At 41.5% G+C, this 22,427-nt stretch overlaps 1 protein-coding gene across 4 annotated transcripts in view; it reads left to right on the top strand.

Annotated features, from left to right (window-relative positions):
• Positions 1 to 14,880, top strand: part of LOC131564586 (core histone macro-H2A.1) — a 42,925-nt gene extending 28,045 nt beyond the window's left edge. For 2 of the 4 annotated variants that reach the window (XM_058815068.1, XM_058815067.1), the window contains exons 6-9: positions 2,953 to 3,043; positions 6,787 to 6,876; positions 9,962 to 10,136; positions 14,131 to 14,879. In XM_058815068.1, the coding sequence (XP_058671051.1) occupies positions 2,953 to 3,043; positions 6,787 to 6,876; positions 9,962 to 10,136; positions 14,131 to 14,296 (522 nt within the window). In that variant the 3' untranslated portion in view covers positions 14,297 to 14,879. Of the gene's footprint in view, positions 1 to 1,388; positions 1,489 to 2,952; positions 3,044 to 6,786; positions 6,877 to 9,961; positions 10,137 to 14,130 lie in introns of all 4 variants that reach the window. The other 2 variants (XM_058815066.1, XM_058815065.1) reach the window with 2 other exon arrangements.
• Positions 14,881 to 22,427: the final 7,547 nt, after the last annotated feature.

The raw sequence follows: 22,427 nt of genomic DNA, 5'->3' as shown, positions 1-22,427 counted from the left end.
CTGTGAAATCAGACTTCCAACAGAAGCTATGAAGCAGTGTCAAACATGCTCAAACCCTGGTTAGAAACTTTCCAGCAGTTTTGACCTTTGCCAAGTTTAGCATTCCAATTAGGTCACATCAAATTTTAGAGCTAGTTTTGTGTTGTGGATCACATCCTATGAGGAGACCCCCAAACGGTCTCTTAAGAGCACACAGTGCAGATGTGAGGCCAGTCTCTAGAGCTCTGTGCTGCCTTCTGCAGTTCCCTGTGTGCCTCAGGAGAGGAGAAATCTTCCTGTGATTGCAGGAGAAATCCTCCTGATTTAGAACAAGAAAGAAATTCAAGACATGCTTGAAATATATGGGGATACTTAGAGGAGTAAATGAGCATTAATGGTTAGGTTTAAAAATCTCCTTTCATAAGGGACAAAAGGAAGTAAAGCAAACAAAATAAAAACTAGAAGCGATAAGCACGTAATACCATGTGCCTGCTTATGATACCTCACCAGATATTGCCAAAGGCTGCAAAACTGTAATGAGGACTGAAGTGCTGTAATACAGAACATGGTGACTACTGATAAGGAAAGAAAAAAAACCACATCACCTTGTTGGGATGGAGGAATTGCTGGAGACAAGTGGCTGCTTTCTCAGAGATAGGCCCATGTTTGCTGGCTTAAAGAAGGAGCAGCAGCAGCTTTGATCCTGTTTCAGTGCAGAATAGTCCCAGCACATCCCTGCAACTGATGCTTAAGGGATGCTTAGGGTGTCCTTCATCTCTATACTTGGGGAAAAAACAAATACTCTCATTTGATAGCAAAATTGGAATCACAGAATAGTTTGGAAGGGACCTTAAAGCTCATCCCAGTCCAGCCCCCTGCCATGGGCAGGGACACCTTCCACCAGACCAGGTTGCTCCAAGCCCCATCCAACCTGGCCTTGAACACTTCCAGGGATGGGGCAGCCACAGCTTCTCTGGGCAACCTGTGCCAGGGCCTCAGCACCTCACAAGGAAGAATTTCTTCCTAATATCTAATCTTAACCTCGCCTCCTTCAGTTTTAGGCCATTCCCTTTGTCCTGTCACTCAATGCCCTCATGAAAAGTCCCTATCCAGACTTCTTATAAGCCCTCTTTAGATCCTGGATAATAATAAGAATCCCAAATAGTGATCAGTGTAAAACCAAAATAGAGCTTACTAGCTGGTACATTCATATTCTCCCAGTATGAGCAATGTTTGAGTCTTGTGTTTGAATTTTTTTGGGCTAATATCCCTTGATGACCTGCCTTTTATTTTGCATATTTGTTTGCAGTGATGCTATCTCCATCTGTGTTGCAAAGCTCACTTTTCTGCAGCTTCTCTGTGATTTCCCAGCTGTCCTGTTATTTCCCACCTCATGCTTTTCTTTTCAGCTGAACCTTATTCACAGTGAAATCAGTAATTTAGCCGGCTTCGAGGTGGAGGCCATTATCAATCCTACCAATGCTGACATTGACCTTAAAGATGACCTAGGTAAATGGGGCATGGGTTGACACAACTAACGGTCACATGGAAATTATGGAACCCAGAATTTACTCCCTAGGGCTTCATACCTTTAATCAGAGCAGAAATTCAAATCTTGCAGGTCCTGCTTTGTTGAAGAACTATATTCAAAACACTTTTTGACCAATTCTGAACACTTGCAGCTATTGCTAGTCTTCAAGCTGATTTCAGTTCAAAAAATTTAAATTCTTTTCCATAATGATCATATGTGACTGTTAGCTATTTTGGGGGGTTTCTTATTTGAATACTTCGAGGACTAAAATACTTTTTTGTCAGGTTTTTCTCAAAATAAGCAGTTTCTCCATTCTACCTGCAATCTTAAGGGTTTTATTTCAATACTTAGAGTAGGCATAAAATTTTTGGAAAGGGTTTATTACTTTATTAGCTGTCTTGAAATCTTCCATATCTTGATTTGATGTTTAATTCAGTCAAGAATTTGTTTCCATTATGTTTCAGTTCTTCCCTGTCACTTTTACATTCAGCTGGAAACAAATACTGACATTATACCAAGAGTGAACTATCATGGGTGGAGAATCACTTTTGAAGCTTTTCTTTTCAGATTGATAAGAAATCAAAAAATCCTTCTTTAACAGAAGTTTATTCTTCAACAAAACAAAAATTGCCTTTATTGCATTATGTACTGCTTTCCCTTCTTATTTGAGTAGACCTGCTGCTTTTTTTGAAACTTCCTTAATGGAATACAACCCATAATTCTAATACTGCTGCATTTCCTATGGGAATGTAGAGAAGTAACTTCACAAGAAAAAAGGTCTAAGAAGGCTAATTTTTATATCAGCATTTCTTAGAAATAGATATCTTTCTGCAAATGTCTTAGCCATTTCAGCATATAATTAAAAGATATGCCTTACTTTTAAGCTATACAAACAATTTGTATTTTCTAAAGCAAATTCTGTACAACCCTGGCTGCAAATACATAGTTTCCTACATGTGAAGGAAACTGGTATTTTTAGAAACAAAATTATTAAAGACTTTACATATGAAAATCAGTGGCTGTCAGCTTATTAGTGCTGACAAAATGGAGAAACTAATTATTTTGTTTGTCTTGATGATCCTGAATTTCTCTTTTTTAAACAGATTCCATATTTTAATGTCATGCTCTGTGGGGAACTGGTTGTTCTAGGTTTCTGCAAAGTGAAATGGGGCATTTAGCTGATTTTAAAACTTTGGAAATGATCTCATGTGATTGCTCTGACTTGTCATTTTAACATTTATTTGATCATGTCATACTCCTTCTCCTGCTCCCTACACCCCTTTCTCTACACACACCTGCACACACAACTCAGCATACTCCTTTGGCGCAAGGTTTGGAGATGTAAAGGTAGGAAAATATGGACGTTGGTACATGTGTAAATGTAGAGCCTGTGCTGGGTCTCTGTCCAACGTGGTTGATATACATCTGTTTACCTGTTGTAGTTGCAAGTTGTACAGGCTGACATTGCCACGATCGACAGTGATGCTGTCGTTCACCCGACAAACTCTGACTTCTACACCGGTGGTGAAGTAGGTAATGGCAAGTTCAGTGCTGCAGTTCGTATGTGTGTGCATGGTCAGCAGCCACCAGCTTGTTGTAGCTATGCAGATCTGCATTCATTTCTCACTTCCAGCAGTCCCCACTGATCCTAACAAGAAACGAACAATTACAAACCTAGTGGGCATTTTTGGTTTTTGTTGCCAAATCAGCCTTTCAGAAGTAACTGTGGAGTGCACCACCAAAATTTAAATGCGGGCACTTGACCAAGGAAAATGAATTACGACATTGTTGGTTTGACAAGTGCCTGGTTTCAATGTGGTTTGAGTCTTGATCTTTAGATTTTAACCAGTTCCAGTGCACCCTCTCCATGCCAAGGTTCAGATGTTCATATCTGGATTCACGGGCTGGATCTAACCTGTTTGTATTTTCCAAACTCTTAAGATTATCCTTATGGACCGATGACCTTCCTAGCCCTGCTCCACGGTCCTCACACCCACAAGCCCAGCTAGTGCTGCACACACATCAGTCACCTGAGCTACAAGACTGAGAGAAGGCATGACAGGAAACAGGACAGACCTCTTAATTCAGCCATCTGAACTGTCCCTTGAGTAACTCTTCACCTAGCCCTTCTCTTACCCCTCTCATCCACAGAATTTTGAAGGATTTTATAAAAGGATAGGAGCACTTCGATTGAACTGCCTTGGTAATTTGAGAAGGCAAATCAGAACTTGGGCCAAATGTAGAAGTTGCTGGCAGTGCTTAAGAACAAGTCAGCTGATCCCAGCCTCTGTTCTGCATCTCATCTTGATCTCACCATCGCTGTGAGAATGGGCTCCCCTATGCCTGAGGCCTTGTTTTCAGTACTGCCTTGGAGGGACACACATCCTGCACCACCTGTTTTTTCTGAAAGGGCTGTATTCTGAGTAACAAGCAGAGAAATACAGCTCTGGTTGACCTGCTGGGGCAGAAGCACTGTGACTTTGCTGGCTAAATAATATGCAGAGTGTCATAGTAGCCTGTACCTGAAGAATATGCTTCCAAAGTCTGTCAGACCCATTTAGCCAATGTGCCTATCTCCTACCCTGTGACAAAGAAATGCTTTTCTACTCTGCAAAGAAAATTGTGTCTTGAAGTTGGACTGCTCATTCCTTAGTGTAGGTTCCTGTTGCCTCTGACTGCTGTAAGAAAGAATAGAAGTGCACAAATGCTTAGCTTCCAATGATTAACTTTTACCCATCTAAATTTTTTTTTAATTTTTTGTTGGTTTTTTTCCCTAACAATTTAAGTGTATTGGGGGCTTATCCTGAGAATTTTAGAGCCTAAATTTCTGCTAACGCTGTTTTCAACACTGATACCAATGCCTGCTTGGAAAGCATGAGATAATGATCTTATTCTCATGGGAGTGACACATATTTATGCTTGTGAGCAAATAAGCTACTAACCTTGAAGCTGTGAAGCAAGACTTCCCTCAAGAAACTTGCTAGTGTAGTGGAAAATAGTTAAATAGAGTCTGTCCTTTGCCAGATTAAGCTAATTTACAACATAGATGTCAAGTATGATTTCAATATAAACCATCACTATTAATCAGAAGAAAAGCATAATTGAGGAGTAAATGCAGAATATTTCACTCATTCATACCAAATATCACTTTTTCTCTTCTTTGTACCAGATCTGCTAGAAGAGAGCTGAGTGGAATAAACTGACATGGTTGTTCATTGCTTTTAATTATAAATTAATTCCCACTAGAATGGAAAAAGCTGATCCTTCTGGATTGAATTAAACCAAACTAGGCTAAATTCCATTAAATGTACAACAGCTCTGCAATGGCAAAGAAATGACCTACTTAATAGAACTTTGCTGTTCCTAGGTTCTGCACAAGGCTTAATTATGTTTCCCCTTGAAACAAGAGAAATTAAGGATTATGAATGTCATGGATTTTAGGACTGATCAGAGTCCATGGACTCATGAGGAATATAACTGGCATATATATAAATATAAATAGGAATGATATGGAAATATGTACAACAAAAATATAACTGGAATGGAAGGCTGTTTCATTCCCTCCCCATCCCTCTCAGTCAGAGTGGTTTTATGAGACCCTGGAGTCATCCACATCTGCCGGATGGGCTCAGCAAAGGGCACAGAGTGTTGTGCTTTACTCAGTGCCTTTGAAGGGCAGAGTGCTTCCAAGCACCTGAGTGCTGCTCTGGATCTCCTTTCGCAGCACTTAAGACACCTTGCTGCTACCAATAAAGCCATTACTGTCTTTTCTAAGAGATTTGTAAGGTGATCCTCCCACTCAGTTGCACTGGCAAGGGCAACTTTAAGTTCAGGAAGACCTTAGGAGTTTGGCTGAAGTATTTATATTTAAAAGCTTAAATGAGCACAAACAGCAAATTACACTCTGACCTACACAGTCTGACCTTGCAATCCAGTTTTTGGCAAACCCTGTTGTGAACTGGTTATGAAAAAGCCAAAGAAAAGGCACAGCTTTTTTAATTGTCCTCAGCTTTTGTACCCCAAAAGCAATAAACTCCCACAAAAAAAATAGACTCAGGGTCACAGAGTCAGTTTTTGAATGGAAAACAAATGCATTGTTTTCAGCTTTTCAGTTTGGAAGAAATTTAGCAAAACCAAACAAAAGCATCTTGCAGTCTTCTTTGTTCCTAGAGCCATATAACCTGATTTAGTAACTGGAATCTTGGAGGAGGGAATCTGCTTATTGGAGCATATAGTATGTGCACTTCCATCAGAAATTGCATTTTTTTCTTTCTTCATCAGTGGAAGTAAGGGGTGTCACCAAATAAATGTCTAGATCTTTAGAGATCCTAGTTCTGAATTTTTGGAAATCACTTTTCAAAGCAATATCTCAAATCAGAGCCTTTATGATATCACTGCTTTTTATTTATCTACCTTTATAATTAATATGCACAGTGCAAAATTATGTGGGATGCTTATGTAGTTAGGAAAATGCTTTCTTGGGCTGTTTTTTCTTTCATTAATATTTAAAACTAGAGCTGCAAAATAAGATCTAAACCATTTAGTGATGGACTGCCTTTGTAAACAGCATACCTTTTGGTTGCCCTGACACACTGCACAGCTCTTCTCCTCCCAGAATAACTTTGTCCAGCTCCTTAGTTGTAGTTAGAGAAGTTCATTGGAGGAATGTGTTCCTTAGAGATTCTCCTTATTTCTGAGGCTCTTCCTCTTGGTTAAAGGTGGCTCAACAAGCTGGGCAGTTACCAAGTAAAGCAGCCCGCTGCACTCACGAGACTGTTTCATTCCTGGGGCCACCTGTTGGGGTCAGGGACCAAGATCAGGTGAGTTTCAAATTCTTATTGTGGCAAATGGCTCTTTAAAACAATTTGTAAGAGAAGAGGGGAAATGAATCCTAGGGGAAGGAATGACAAACCTTCAACCACTGTTGAGCTAGCACATTCTTCTGGAACATTTCACACTAAGAGATGCTCATGAGAAGGAAGGAGGTAGGGATGTCATGTCAGACGTTTCATGACAGTAAATTCAAGTCTGAGAATGTTAGCAAGGGATACCAGTGTGAGGTTTTTGGGTTGTTAGGGTTGTCTTTTTGTTCTTTCTGTTGTTGTTGTTGTTGTTTTTAATGACTAGCTAATTCTCAAGTCCCAAAAGGTTTAGATCTTACTTTGCAGTCCCCAAAAAATGTTTGGGCAGAAAACTCTAGAATGATGTAACAAAAGCAAATGATGAGTCACATATCTGCTGAGATCAGAGGAGTAAACTAACAATTCTCTGTTCAGGGAGCACTTTGGAAAAGAAAGGTGGCAAGGAGTTTGTGGAAGCCGTCATTGAGCTCCGCAAAAAGAACGGGCCGTTGGACATAGCCGGAGGTGAGGCTGCGCTTCGGGACCCCCGCCCTGTGGCACTGGGGCTTGGCTCAGCCAGCCCAGCTCCCCCTGCAGCACTGCTGGGGCTCTGCTGTCTGCAGGCAGCTCCCAAGGGCTGTGTGTTTGTATTCTCCACAGTTAAACTGCACACACTGCATCTTAAGTAACCTTTACCTAAGCACCTGGGAAAAGGGCAGTGCTGTAGTGTTACAGTAGAGCCAGGCTGTTCACAGGTACGTGCATGCACACTCAGTGTTGATCATTAAGGGCACAGTTCAGAAAAGCAATTAATGAGATGCTTATTTTTTGAGTCCAACTCTGTTAAACATCTGCTTTGCTGAAATGCTGCTGACTTTCACTGAACTTAAGCATGTGCCTAAAGTTCAGCATCTGCTTGGGTACTTAGTTTAATCAGTGCCAAAATCATCACTATAAAAGCTTATGACTTTTTGATGCCTAGTTATCAAAATTTATGTAATCTCAGAGAAAAATCTACTATGTGAGTAATAAAGTTTGATAATGGCAATATATAATTTTACACCATCTGTGAAATTGCTGATCCGTGTTGTTCATATAGAAGGCTGATTCTGCCATCTGTGTTTATGCTATAAAAATAAATACAGTGTGCACAGTTTTGTAAACGAATACTAACTACAGCCGAAGGGGAGATGTAAGAATTCAGCTCTGACAGGAAAAATTACAACTGTTTACTTCTGGAGCTTAATACTTTGGGGGTTTCTCCCTTGCTTTTTAAAAATTTTAATAAGTTTTTCTTGGAATTTTTGTTCTGCGAAAATATGCAGAATCAATTACGCACTTTTTTCTTTTTACTAACTTCAGTACAAGATTGCTTACCAGCCCAGACCAAACTGCTCCAAATAGGTGGCAAGTTAAAAAGAAAAGTTTCTTTTTCTCAGCTATTAGTGCATCCCTCAGATCTGGGCGTTGCTCCAATCTTACTCCAGGGCAGCTCTGCGCTGCACTGGGATAAACTGGCTGTTAGGGACTTGTTAGAGGACTCTGGAACAAAACTAATACATCAGTTTTTCAATCCTAAATGTACCCAGGGTTCAGATTTCTCAATTCTATGGGCATCCCTTTAATCTACCCATAACCAGAATGCTTACCTGGAATGTGATTAGCACAGAATAAGTCCATAGTTGGCTTTATCATTCTTACTTCCCATTTCAGTGCATTTGCATTTGAAGTAAAGGACAGCTGCTCTTGATAATGAACAGTTGTCCTCATCAGAATTCTAATGTGTTAATTAATGACTACCCTGAAAAACACTCCCTGAGAAATATTAAAGTTGGTCATGTGTATCAATACAGTACTTTATTCTCTCAGGGTGAGGATGATATCCACATTTCACATCTGACTAGAGATATGTCAGCTGCTTTTAATAGATTTTTCTTGGATTTATGATGTATTCTGAATCTGCCAACATTTTAGTTGCACATTATGACAAATTAACATTGCCTAACACTGAGGCTATTCAACATGTTGGGACTCTGCAAAGCCATAAGAACATAAATGCTTGTGCTTCCATTGTCCTTCAAAATGTTCTGGTTAACCCCAGCTCAGGATCCATATGACAAAGTCTATTTTTCTCTTTCCTGCAGCAGCCACAAGATAGTATCCATATGTGATAATCATGTGCCAAGAGTTACCTCTGCTATACTTAAATAGCAAAATGCCTCATAAACATTCCAGAATAGAATAGAGGATTTCTATAAGAATCTCTGTAAACCTGGTTTTTTAATTTTTTAAAAAACTTGTTGGTGTTTTTATTATGGTTTTGTGAAGACATAAGTTACCATTTTATACCCATGCTTTTGTCGGGTATTTTAGGGGCTGACTCTCTGTAAAGGCTCACTGTATGTTCTTGTGAGATTTCAGATAGATGTTTTTCTTCCCTCAGCTTGTGATTAGGGTGGCTTTTTCCCCCCAACCTTTTTTTTTTTTTTTTTTTTTTAAACAAACCAAAGTTACAACTTTTTATTTGCAACCACAGCCCAGTGAGTTCAGAAATGACAGAGATCCTCCTCCCCTGGCTCCTGGCAGGCAGAGCACAGTCTGTTGTTGCTCTGTGATGGGAAGTGGTGAACCCAGAATGTGTTCTCCTGCAGAGAAGTAGGCCTCTCATCTGGAGAATCCCTGCCTGTCAGCAGTTTGTAGGCAGGGTCTGCTGCATCTTCTTAGTCCCCACATGTCCATGGTAATATTGTGGTGATAAGATATGATTAGTATAGTAAAATTCTTTTTCATTTCTTTGTACATACAAGGCCTGGCCTGTTGTTACACAAACAATGTGAATCAAACACTGCAAATCTGTAAATGCATCCTCTACACCCCTCTGTCAAGAATGTGATGAAAGAGGGAAACTAAGCCCAGCATTGTTCAAGTGATCTTGTATGACCCATCCAGAGAAAAGCTAAAATAAGGCCAGGCCCAAAGTCTTGAAATCAGACAAAATGTCTTCATTATAGTTGTTCAGAGACAAAGCTGGAAATAAAGCCAGAAGCTTAATTCACCTCTTTTCCCTCCTTCCTTTGGGGTTTGCAGAGCACTAGTAGGTCTGAACTGCTCCAGTTTGGGCTGGGGTATGATCAGAAGCCTGCTGAACACTCTGTACATTTAGCAGGAGTAGCTGAAGGTCACCAGAGTGTAAGTCCTTGTGTCTGTCCAGCATCCTGGTATTTAGTGTATCTCTGCAGTAAACCCAACCAAAGCAAGATCATCCCTTGTCTGGGTTTGGGTTCCAACAGATACTGCCCTTCTCCTTACCCAATCCTAAGTATGAATGTGCTTCCTTTGATGTCAGCCACGAATTCTTGCTCTCTCTCAAATAAGCTCAATCTTAGCTATGATTTATAAATTATCACAGCAAAATGCAGCTGGAAATGGAAAACACAAAGTCTCTGTAATCATGTTATATTTTAAGGCTGTGTGATTTGTGATTTATAATCTAAAACATTCTCAGGGGCTAAGGGAATGAATGTTGATTGTTTGCTATTTTAATCACATGTACACTCCTTCAATCCTAAAGAGAGGAAGGTAATTATGTTTCATTTTCAATTCTTCCTAGCTGTTGTCAGTGCTGGCCATGGACTGCCTGCAAAATTTGTGATCCACTGTAATAGCCCAGGCTGGGGCTCAGACAAATGTGAGGAGCTGCTGGAGAAGACAGTGAAGAACTGCCTGGCTCTGGCTGATGAAAAGAAGCTGAAATCAATTGCATTTCCTTCCATTGGCAGTGGCAGGTAAGGTTGTCAGGCAAACCTGATGCCAAATAGGTCACATTCTCTGGGTGCCATCTGGTGTTCCAGTCCCTTCCCATGTACAAAACACATTGCTACAATGCTGGCTCTTTTCTTCCTTGTTTGAATCAGTTCCCTAAAAGAAGAGTTTCTTCTAGGTTTGTTCAGGCAGTGCTTGGAGCCTGCAGTGTTTTCCTGAGTGCTAGTTTAGTGTTGGCAGATCTCATAGTGATCCCTGCTAATCTTAAAGCATGCAAATGGGATAAAGAGCATAATAAACTTTCAAGAGAATGTTAAAAGAATTCTTTCAGACCATCAATTCATTCATATAAATTGGAGATGTGGAAAAGAACATGAAGAAAAGAGGTCTCTTTTGCCTGATTTTAGTGCATCATGAAACTTACCTGTCTTACAATGGCCAGAGGACATGGCTTAGTGTTTGTTTAAGCAGCAAACCTAAAGTGCCTTGATTCTCAGGATTTGCAGAGTCACTTCAAGCTTTCATCCAAAATCCATAAGCTGAATTCCATAGAGTTTACATCATGGGACTATTTCATTAAAAAAAAAAAAAAAAAGACCTTAAAACCCCTTGCCAAGGTCTTTGAAAGCCTCAGTCGAAAGTTCAGGTCCTCTGGCTCTGTACAGTGTGCTCAGTGCCTTTGAAAGTTGGATCATGTTCTTAAGAGTCTCAGTGCAGACTGACTGCACCTTTAGTCTGAGGCTCCTGGGTTTGGGGTGCAGTGGGAGGTTGGGAACACCTGGCCCTCACTGATGGCTCAGTAGGAAGACCAAGGGCCAAATCTAGGCTGAATTACACAGTTGTGTGTATTAACCCTGACAACTGACCATCTTGAGTTTGCCACAAAAGAAGCTGGCTGGTGTACAACAAGAATGTTCTTCCCATTGTGCCGTGTTGCAACAATAAATTAATTCTTGCATATTCTGTGGGCTAAGACAGAAAACAGTGTTTGAGGTTTTGGGTGAATGACAAGAAATAAAAGTTTCATGAAGATGCTAAATTTAAGCAACTTGCATCATAGAAATCTCCAGCTAAGGTTAATTTGCATAGGTGTAATTTTTAGGAGATAACTTGAGCAAACTTTGCAGAACAGTAGAGAAATACAGCAGGCAATTCATAGTAACTTATTGGATTAACTGTCAGGGTCATAGGCTGGTCAGTACAAAGAGAAGCTCTGAATCACTGTCTGGGAGAAACTCTATTCCTCCACGGAATAATGTGGAGAGTGCAGTGTCTGTGGAATTGGTTATGTAAAAATGGGACCATGTAAAGTATCTTCCACACAGCCCTGTCTTTTCTGGATAGCTCCCAGCAAAGAACCATTCCCAGCCCTTGTTGTGAAGTAGGTGATTGGTACTGGAAGATGATGAAGCCTTGAACAATCCTCAGGATTCATATTCTGTTCTGAAATTTGGTTACTGACAAGCAGGATCTGGGGCAAGTCCTCCCCTTGGTATATACATATTCTTACTTGAGCCAATTAAAGTGGTGCTTTTAAAAGATGGAGAGAAGTCAAAAGGCCTTGAGTAATATATGAGGTTATGTATTTTTCCTTTTTTTCCCCCTTAATTAGAGATACTCAAGCGTAAGTTAATTTTGGAGAGAACATAATATATTCTGACAATACTCTCTACTTGTTTTTATGAAGTCAAAAGCATTAAAAAAAGAAAAAAGTAAAGCTTTAAAGATAACAAATGCCAAAGACACCACATGTATACAGCTGTTCTAGTACAGGCATCTGTCAAGCAGACATCACCCAATAAACCCACATAAACAGTTTCATTCTCTTTTATAGTTGAGGAATGGGATTACATGAGGGCAGTTCAAATAAATCACGAGGGGAAATAAAATAGCATACTTGTAGCCTTCATTGGGCCAGATGCTCAGCTACAGCCAACTTATGGAAAGCACAGCTTGGGTTCTGTTCAGAGGTAGCCTGGAGTTCAGACTGGTAGGGCCAGCAGGAGAAAAGGGAAAGGAGAGTTAGGGATTGAACATGAACTCATCCTCTGAGAAGGGATTTCATTCTGATGCTCTGACTTTGATCTGAATTGACACTGGTTTGGCTGAAGTCCCAAACTGCCTTTTCACAAGAATTTAACTCAGACCCACAGATCAATGCATCAGGCTTCTGTTTCTTGCAGCCCACACATGGCCATCAGGCCAGCACCTTCCTGCTGATTTTTCTGCTCTCTCTTGTTTCTTTTGGGAGAGGTGTCCTGAGCAGTGGATTGTTATCAGCTTGCCAAGTGGCCTTCCTTTCACCTGGCCACTCTTCTTTAATGTGCCCTGGTGTGACCACCCTGCCAGAACACTTGGAAGCTGTGTGACTTCAGAGGCCCCTGAGAACAGCTCAGAAACAGTGTGTGTCCCTGGTTTGATGCTGTCTTGCATGACAGTTCAGAAGCAAAGTTCCTGGAAGATCTCTGCACTGTATGCCAGGATGCAGCACTCAAAAATAACCTGCAAGTGCCCAGGTGTGGAAGCTGCTCACTCCTATGCAGCTCCTGTGTCAAAACTGCTCTCATTTGATTAACTTCTCACACAGCTGATTATCCCTGACCAGCTCATTTGGCTTTGGAATAGTACAAGCTTTGCTCACAATTCTTTTTCCTTTTTTTTTTTTCTTCTTCAATAGAAGAAAAAAATCAGGCATTTTCAAAAAAGAAAAAACAGTGTAAGTTATTTCATGCCATAATTTTTGAAATACCACAAACATTATCTTCAAGATAGCACATATAATATCACATTACAAGCAGGAATGACATGGAATTGCTCTCTGAGAATGCTTTTTGATAACGCAATGTGCAGCAAGTGGGCCATGACACATGCAGTTGCCCTTCACATTTGGTGTGTTGCAGCAGAAAATAAGAGGGAGATTACAACAGCATTTTACTACCAGTGTGGTGCTTCAGTGAGCAAGTGCTGAGAAATGTTCACCTGTTAGTGCCAGAGGTGGATTTAGCCCAGCTTCCTTGAACTGCTCAGGAAATGCTGAGAAACTCATTTTTCTGTGTAATCTGTAAATTATTTGTAGTATTAATAGTACACACTTTATAATGGGGAATATTAACTACCAGGTATCTGTAAGTGCACGCCAAGGAACCAGGTGATGTTCAACAGGCTCTTCCAGGTTCTCTTTGGGTGCTACCCCTAAGAGAGTGGTCATGTCCCATCACCTTCAGACTGACTGTGGAGTGCACATCACTGAGGCTGGGGGAGGGCTCAGAATTTGGCAGGTAGACCCTGGTCTGGGTGAGTAGCAGTACTTCAGGAGTAACACAGCAACAAAGTTCAGGTCAGGTTCCAAGCAGTTACCAGGTGTAATTCCAGGAGTTTGCCATGATCTATAAAATTCAGATCAAAAAGTTCAGGTCATAGCTTTGTTCATATCATTCTACTTGTGCTTGACTTGTTTTAAGAATAGATGAATCTTTTGGGCAAGGTTCCTAGATAAAAATGTGAAGAAGTTTTATGAAAGGTTGTCAGGTTAGGTCCTGTAAAATCCTGTGCTTAGTTACTGTTAGTAGTGGTAAGACCATATTGTACTTTGGGGTTTTTTATGTTTCATACTCTATATCAAGTTCTCTGTCCCTTTTTATTTTTAACAGTTGCCTTGCTTTCAGGACAGGTTTGATTTTGCAGCTCCAACACATACACTGCTTTCCAGAACACAGCAGGCTCTTGGTTTACTTACCTGTTAAATGAGAATAATTGACCCATCAGGTATCACGAGGTTCAACCCAACAGTGTCTGTAGACTCTGTATTCATATTTTAGGAATGCTTTTCTTCTGTTTGAGCATTTTAAGTCTTGCCTAAATCAACAACTTCTAATTCACACTGTAAACCCTGGCTTTGCAGCTTTATTTGCTGTAAGGTGTTGGGAGAAAAGCTGGAGCCTTCCCTGGGAGGTTAAACCATCAAAAGTTGGTTCAGCAAGTCTTGATTGTCTTTCTTTTTTTTCTTTCTCCTTCTAGAAATGGCTTCCCAAAGCAAACAGCTGCTCAGCTGATCCTGAAAGCCATCTCCAGCTATTTTGTGTCTACAATGTCCTCTTCAATCAAGACGGTGTACTTCGTGCTCTTCGACAGCGAGAGTATAGGGATATACGTGCAGGAAATGGCCAAGCTAGATGCCAACTAAGCCTAGAAAAAAGCTACAGTACCAGCCCCCTCTTCCACCCATCAGCATCCCCAAATCCTTAAATCATTGTGAGGCAGAGCATCCCTTATTTTAAATTTTGCTCATCTAGAAAAAATAAAGGTGGGGGTTTTGTTGTTTTGTTTTGGATTTTTTTGTTTGTTTTGTTTTTCCTCTCTAAACTGTTTTATGTTGGCACTGATAGTTGGCATTACTGCTGTTAATGCACTGTTATACCAGGCATTGTCTGAAGTTAGTGTAATCTAGAAGATTTTATAGTTTTATTTTAATGAAGTATGGATTGAAGCAGGAAGCTGTTAGGAGTATGTAGTCTTTTACTTGTGAGAGAAACAGGCCAACCCTATTTTGTAACTGTGTTGTGGTGCTTTATCAATACATCAAGTGGCGTTCCTTTCATTTTTTAAAAGAACAGATGCTATAAACCTAATTTGTGTTTGTTTATTGTCTTAATGATTCTGGAAGAAAAAAAATACAGAAACCCTGTTGTCCTTAATTATATTTACAATTTTGAAACTGTGTGAATTGATTTAGTAAAATGTTTGAACTGTTGCTCTTGGTGTACTTGGATTGATTTTTCCTTTAAGCCTTTATTTTTTAAGTTCTGAAAAGTTAGCTCTGAGAGGGATGAGAGCAGACCAGAATCAGTGACCTGGAAGCTTGTTTGGGTATGCTGGGCATCTTCCCTGTGCTGGCTGCACGTGAGTGGGCTCAGTGCCACTCACAGCAGGGATTTCTCCAGAGTGTTCACCCTTCCCAGTTACTTCAGATCCTGTTCAGAATCTGCCCTAATTGCCTCTTCAGTTTGGGAGGTTGAAGCCTTTTAGATCAAGCAAGGCCTAAGATTTTTTGAACTCTTTCCAGTCATCTAATACTGGCCTGTTTGAAGCTACTTTGTATTTTTTTCCAAACATTTATGAGCCCTGTTTGTAGTGGTGGCCCTGTCCTTTGCACAGCTGAAATCCATACCAACATAGACTTTATGGAAGCCACTTGGGTTTGTACTTTGAGAAAAAGAAGTTACACTGTTAAAAGCTATTGCATGTGGATGCTGCTCTGAGGGAGGCAGCTCTTCCTTTGAAGTTTTTAGCTGATTTCTAGGTAGGAGGCATACGTTTTCCATCTCTGTTGAAAACTTCATTTGCTGATGAAAGAGTATTTCACATCCAGTCTGGATTGGCCCAGAGCAACAAGCAGACCAAATCTGACTTTTCAATAAGTTCAGGAGCACCAAATATTGAAAATGTGTAGCTTGAACTCCTGCAAAAGTTTGGGGTGTTTTTTGTAGAAGTTAAAATACTTGGAGTCTTCAAGTGTAGAGAAGCAATGGCAGCAATAACAGAAGGCAAAATTTAAAATATAAAATAAAAGTTATTTTAAATATATACCCAAAGTTAAAAGGAGCAAAGAGTACATTTTTTTTGTGCTTCAGATGCATAAAGTGTTTGACCAAAATATGAGCTCAAACTTTAAAATTTTTTATGGCCAAAATGGACTTTGTGCATTTCTTAGACAGCAGCTTAAGGGACAGTAAATGAAATAAAGTGCAATACTTTGGGCATTTAATTGTGAAGCATCTGCTACTGCAGTTGGATCGATCCTTGGAGTTCAACTGAACTTGCACTTTCCCCAAGATTCACTAGATGTCACTAAAAGAATTGAAAAATACCAAAAAACTCTCATGAGCAGCTACCTTGGAGTGAAATGGGCCTTGATTTTTTCAGTACAGGATGGGATTTTTAACACAGGAGAGCCCACATCACACTGACCATTCAGACAACAAAAATCCTGACCTGGTAGCAGTGTAGAGTTTACTATACTGCAATAAATCTCACTATTTTAAATTATGAAGGTTTTAAAGTCAACTAAGGTGTTTATCCAATTTACTTTCTAGGTGGTTGAAAGTACAATCTCCATTTTAACATTTAAGAGATCTCCCTCACACTGCACCAGGCTGGGAGGGACAACTTTTGACTTTCAGTTAGAAAATCCTAAAGCAAACTGAATTGTAATTCAAATCACATGAACTTGCTTCTTCTGGCCTCACATCTCAGCTTCTTATTTAGGTGTGGGCTCCATAAGAAGCTTGGCTGATTTCATTGGGCTCACCTGTGATGTGCCATCTTATTTGCTGGGATCTTGGTGCCTTTGTAAGGAAAAAGCAAAACCAGAATCATTTGCAGTGTTGAAGCTGGTCTCATACAAGGCATTGCCACATTCTCTCTCCATACAAATATCAGAGCATCCTCTTCTTCCTCCTCCAAGAGCCCAGACCCATCTGTGTTCACCCACCTCTCCCACAGCCCAAGGAATGCTGCTCCAATGTCCCAAAATCCAGCAGGCTCTGTCAGGAGAGCCAGAGATCCCAGAACAGTCCTGACCTCAGGCAGCCCGAGCAGATTATGGCACCTATTCAAGAACCTAAAAAGTAACATATCAGGTTACATTCATAACAAGGAAAACAAGAGGAGAAATTCCTGCTAACATGTGCACTGGGGCCAGGATGTTACTTTGGGAATCTCTGTGGCATTTTGCTTGTTGGAGCTAAACATGCAAGCTTCACTTGCCAAATAAAACCAAAAAAAAACCCCAAAATAAAAATCACACTTTGGGAAGACCACACATGGAAAAATGTCAGTGAGGTGCCTTTACAGCTCCTTCCCTTACTGGTTAGTTCATTCTGTTTTTCACCTGAGCACATCAGTTAAAATAGACATTCTCTAACTTTTCAATACTTTCAAGGTTAAAAAGGAAGAGTTTAAAGCCTTTTGTAGCCAATAGCATTTTCAAGTCATGTCAGTAGTAGTCAGGTGGCTGAGCAAGGATGCCTGACAGGAGGTACAGACACCTGGCAGAGATTTTGCCTGTCCTGATCCCTGTTGCATCCTGGAGATCCCACTGCTCCCTATTTTCAGGCAACCAGGCCAAAAATAGGTGGGACTGCATTGCTTCCACGTGCTTGACTCAGAGATTACAGGTCTGACACTACATTTTATCATCAGCATTTAAACTTACAGCATAGCTGCGAACAAATTGTTCTAATTGTTTAATGAATGATGATGGATTAAAAAAATATTTAGATTAATAACTCAAGCCCTCATAACAATAATATTGGAGAAGCAGTGGGCAGCAGGGTAAACAACACACCAATAGGACAACATCAGGACATCTCCAGAGATTTGTTACCAAAATTGCTTCCGTGTACAAGATTTTATCACAAATGGGAAATGCAATTCAAGGGTCCATAGGGAGCAGTATCAACATAATCATAAGGATAATATGGAAATACGAAAAGATAGGTGTTAATAGCTAGATAGGATTGGGTAATCCTTCAGCCACCAAGTATACTAAGGAAGAGTCACTGGAGTGACTGTAATTCTGTGAAAATGTGAGGAAGACTGGAACTGGAGTCATTAGGTGTGAGCAAGGCACTTTTAGAAATGCTTTTTTTCAGTAAAAAGGTGAATCAGGAACCTTCCTGTTTGTATAAATGCTAAAAAACAGAGTAGAATCAGTCCTAGGATGGTTTGGGTCAGAGGGACCTTAAAGATCATCTCTTTCCAACTCCCTGCCTTGGGCAGGGACACTGCATCAGAACAGGTTGCTGAGCCCAGCCTGGCCTTAAACATCTCCAGAGAATTCAGAAAAAGAACTCCAAAAGGGAAAACAATTACACACAGACAAAGCATCAGAACCATACTCAGACTGAAACAACCAGAGAGGCAGAAGTTTACAGAAGAATAAGGCTCCAGGTTTCCAGCATTCATTAGCACCAAGTTTTTGTGAGCTCCCTTCCCCTTGATCCTAGCTAAAATTGGGGTTTCTAGCCTGAGAAACAGCACTGGCAGGAGCTGCAGGTGCTGGTACTCAAAGATGAGGTCTGCAGCCTGTGCTAACCAGTCACACACTGCTCTGGGCTGTTTTACAGAGGACAGTAATACCTCAAGTTGTAACTGCAACTCAGAAGGAGCAGCATAATTGATAGGCCTGAAGAGTGCAGGTAAGTAGGAGGATTGTATTTATATCCCTGGCATGAAACCCAAAGGGAGCCAGGCTATTGCACACTGGCTAAAGCGCTTGAAAATTGCCACCGATCCCTTTTTGTGTCGAGTTCTTCAGAGATTTAGTTTGCTCCTCCATAGAATCCCACTTAATGCCTCCACAATTCATGTTTAACCATTATCACTAGCAACCTGCTCATAAATGCCTCTTCCTTGTTAGATTCCACAAGCAGGAATCAAGGGGAGATGATGCTGCTGTTTCCTAATACAAAGGAAGCAGCGACGACGTTTCACAGCACAGCCCATAAAATCCCAACTCTTCCCCACTTTTTCACCAGCCTGGTTAACAGAAGAAATTTGATATTTTTGTACCTTGAAATGACTAACCTTCTTAGGCTTAGGAGAATAAATTAAATTTGAGTCAAAGTATGCCTCAGCTGCAGCAATGGGCAGATTGATTTGCTTTCCATCTGGGAGATTAAATTCCACTGCCAAAAAAATGGCACCAGCATAATTAGCTGTCAGTCAAGTTGCAAAGAGACAGACTATGTGGGATAATTGAAAGCCCTGCAGCTTCTCATTACATACTACAGTAGCCCTATTTGCAAATTTCCACCTTGAGGAGGTTCTCCCAATGTGGTCAGGATTGTACTCCTTCCTCCTGGCACATTCTTGTGAAGTGAAACAGGAGTGTTGTGCGGGGATGGATTAATTTTAAGTAACTCGCTTAACCTAAGTTGGTTATAATATATTTGTCAACAGCCCCTGACAGCTCCACAAGACTTTAATTGCAAACAAATCCAAACAGCTAGAAGGAAATGGTTTATCTTCCACTCTGGGTACGCCCAGGAGACACCTTTACAGGCATAAAAATCACCCCCCTCCCTTTGCCTTTTTTCAGTTGTGCACTGTCCCTCCCGCAGGAATCCTCCTATTCAGCAAATTGTAATTCATAATGCACCCATCAGTATGCAATATTACAAACATGTACCTTTCATAAAATAATGAACTCTCTCTTTCCTCCCCTGTTTCCAGAGGCTCAAGCATGCTTCAGCAATTGCTGAGTGCACAGGAAAGTTTAGAATCATAGAGGAGAGCCACAGAATGGTTTGTGTTGGAAGGGACCTGCAAGATCACCTGGCTCCAACCCCCTGCCATGGGCAGGGACACCTTTCACTACACCAGATTATTCAGAGCCCCATCCAGCCTGGCCTTGAAACAAGTAGCTCTGATGATCAGTCCAAGCCTTACTGAAGGGTCTATAGTAATACTGATGATGAGGCAGAAGGCAAAAAGAGTAAAATATGTTACAGCTGTCATCCTAAAACTATAGGGAATATGTAATCCAGATTTTTCTTCTGTCTATAATGGGAGTCAGAACTGCCTGCACTCTCCTTTTAGGGTGAGATGTAATTTCTGTCCCTCTTCCCCAATAAACTAAGGAGAATTGGGTCCATCACCCTCACCAAGCTGCCAGTTTCAACAAGGCACAGCTCCCAGCAGCTCCCTGGCCATCCTTCCCTCGCCAGGGGAGGAGGCAGCCGTGCTCCTCCTCACAGCTGGGCATTGCCTGATCACATCTGCAATAATGTGATTTATAGCAATGTCCCGAGGTGGGAGGGATGGGGGTGGGGAGGTTTGGGGGCTTCATTTGCTGGTGGCAGCTCCGAAGTTGTCCAACCCAGAAGAGTTTCTGGTTCCCACAGAAGAGGGAGCCAGTGTCACACCTCCCGCATGGCTCTCAGCCCTCCGAGCTAATAAAGCCCCGACTAATACACTAATAACTCTTCTTAAACCAGAGCTTTCATTATAAATGTAATTTATGCTCACCTTTAAGAGCACCACAAACCTGAGCGCTCTCACGGGCACGGATTTGCCTCTTGCCTCCCTGCAGCACTTCCTCAGCTCTGGGAGGAACGAGCCTTCCTCACTGGTGTGAACTGGGAGCCAAACTGGGAGCAGAGCAGGTGGTTCCTAAATGAGCAAAGCCAAAGTAATGAGTTTGCTGCTGTGATGTGGGAGCAGACTGGGTTGGCACGGCAGAACAAGACAGAAACTGCAGAAAACAGTGAAACTATTCCTGATTATTCAGGCTCCATCAGCAATATAAACACGCCAATCTACTCCTGTGTCTAGAGGGAGAAAGTCAGGATTTAGCTCACAGACAGGTCTCACACTGGCTTATCCTCATGTATGCTAGGAATGGGAAAATTGCCCCTCTTGTCTGTGCACAATGCCCCTTTATGATTTATTAGACAGTCCTCTTTTTTTGCCTCAATTACTCACTTCAAAAGAGGGTGGAAATGGGACATTCCTAGCCCTAATACTAAATGCATGTAGTCAATAAAAAAGAAAAAACACTGAAAAATGTTTAAAGGGAGGGTGCTTAAGTTATTGCAGCCCTTGGGAGCATTAATGTATGTGCCAACAAGTTACTGTATGTGGCTTTAACATGCTTATTTATTCTGCTGTGCAATAAAACTCTCTCTTAAATAGTGCCAAAACCTGTTTGCCATGGCAACCCCTCATCACACATGTGCTCCAGTAGTACTTACAAGCACCTTCTTAAAGAGAAATACACAGCAGGATGAATGTCTCGTGACCTTCAGGGCATTTTACAAAGTTTAAGCACCCAAGTAAATATTGCTTTGGACTGAAATATTTATTCCAGGTATTTTTTTTTTCTTTTTGAGCAACATTAAGCTGTGAAGAAAAGCTTGTTCCTTGCTCACTTCTCTCCAAGTGGAGCTCTAATGAGTTGGACAAAGCACAGAGCCTGGTTTTTACCTGGCAGGGCTCAGGTGTTGCCAGTTGGCAGGGGAAGCTTGGTAGGGATCAGCTGATCTTCTGCAGTTTCAAGTGCACTGCAGCTGTTCCTGGTGTAATTAGTCATCCTTTGTACTGCCACAAGAAAATAGATGTTTTCCCTGCTCCCACCCACACAAATGTTTGCTCAGTGCAGCCACTGGCCTGGAATCCAAGCATGCACATGTCTATAACAAAGCCACTGACACTGGTGTTACACTTCCAGCCCTGCAAGCACCCAGAAGGGTCAACCCTGGTTCCTTTTACCACTGTTTAATTTACTGCTGTGCCTTAGCATCAATGCAATGAGCAAGCCCAGTCATTTCCACATTTCCTGGGTGATGCATCCATGGAGCAGGTCTGGGTTACCCTGCTGAGCCATCCTCCCATGGCAGGACATTTCTGTTCCCTGTCTAGCCAGCACCCTCAGCTGAGGCAGCACTGAACAGAGGAGGCTCCTCAGCCCTTCCAAACACCAATTCCCAGCGACTCAACAAGCAAAACCTGATTGATAGTGGCCTTTTCTTATCATCACTGGCTGTTTGTCCTGTTGTGCACCAGCAGGAAGGAGCAAGCCAGGCAGGTTCTGCCCAGAGAGTGGGGCTGCCCCAGGAAGGCTTCATTGCCAGCAGTTACCCTGTCTGCCCCTCCCTCCCTCCTCACCCGCTTCTCTTTGAGGGGTTCCCACTCATTTCCTTCCCTTTTCATTGCAAAGAACATTATTTAAAGTTCCCAAACCCATCCCAGGACTGTGCAGGATGATGAAGCACCTTTACTCCCCAGGTGTGGAGAGGGCAGGGCTGGCTCACTGAGCATCACAAACGGCTGGTGGGGCCTCCTGAGGAGTCTCTCCCCACCAGCTGCAAGGACCCTGCACAACAGCACATCCTGGAGAGCCCCCACAGCCCCCAGGAAGGATTCCCAGTGCCCTCCATCCTGAAGGTGGAACTGCCCAGGCGTGAGTTAATGCTTGGGGCATCCCTCAGGACATTTTCACTTCACTGAATTCTGCTAGTAAGATTGCTAGGGTGGAAAAGAAAAGATATTTTAGTCCTCTGGCATCATATCTGATCACAGAATATTATAAGTTTGAAAAAAAAAGTAAGATCATCAAGTCCAAGCATTAACATAACACTGCCAAGCCCACCACTTAATATCATGAATTTTTGCACAATAAAATTCAGTTTAATCTTTACAGAAATAAATCCATGAATATTATCAACCTCTCATGGGCCATGCACTTTCCTCAGAGCTGACAAACCTTGCCCACTCCACTGCCCACCCAAATTCCTGTGCCAGGCCCTGCTGCA

The sequence above is a fragment of the Ammospiza caudacuta genome, chromosome 16 (genome assembly GCF_027887145.1).
Source record: "Ammospiza caudacuta isolate bAmmCau1 chromosome 16, bAmmCau1.pri, whole genome shotgun sequence".
Lineage (NCBI taxonomy): Eukaryota > Metazoa > Chordata > Aves > Passeriformes > Passerellidae > Ammospiza > Ammospiza caudacuta.
Note: the sequence above shows the minus strand (reverse complement) of the source record. Positions and strands in the feature narration are given on the sequence as shown.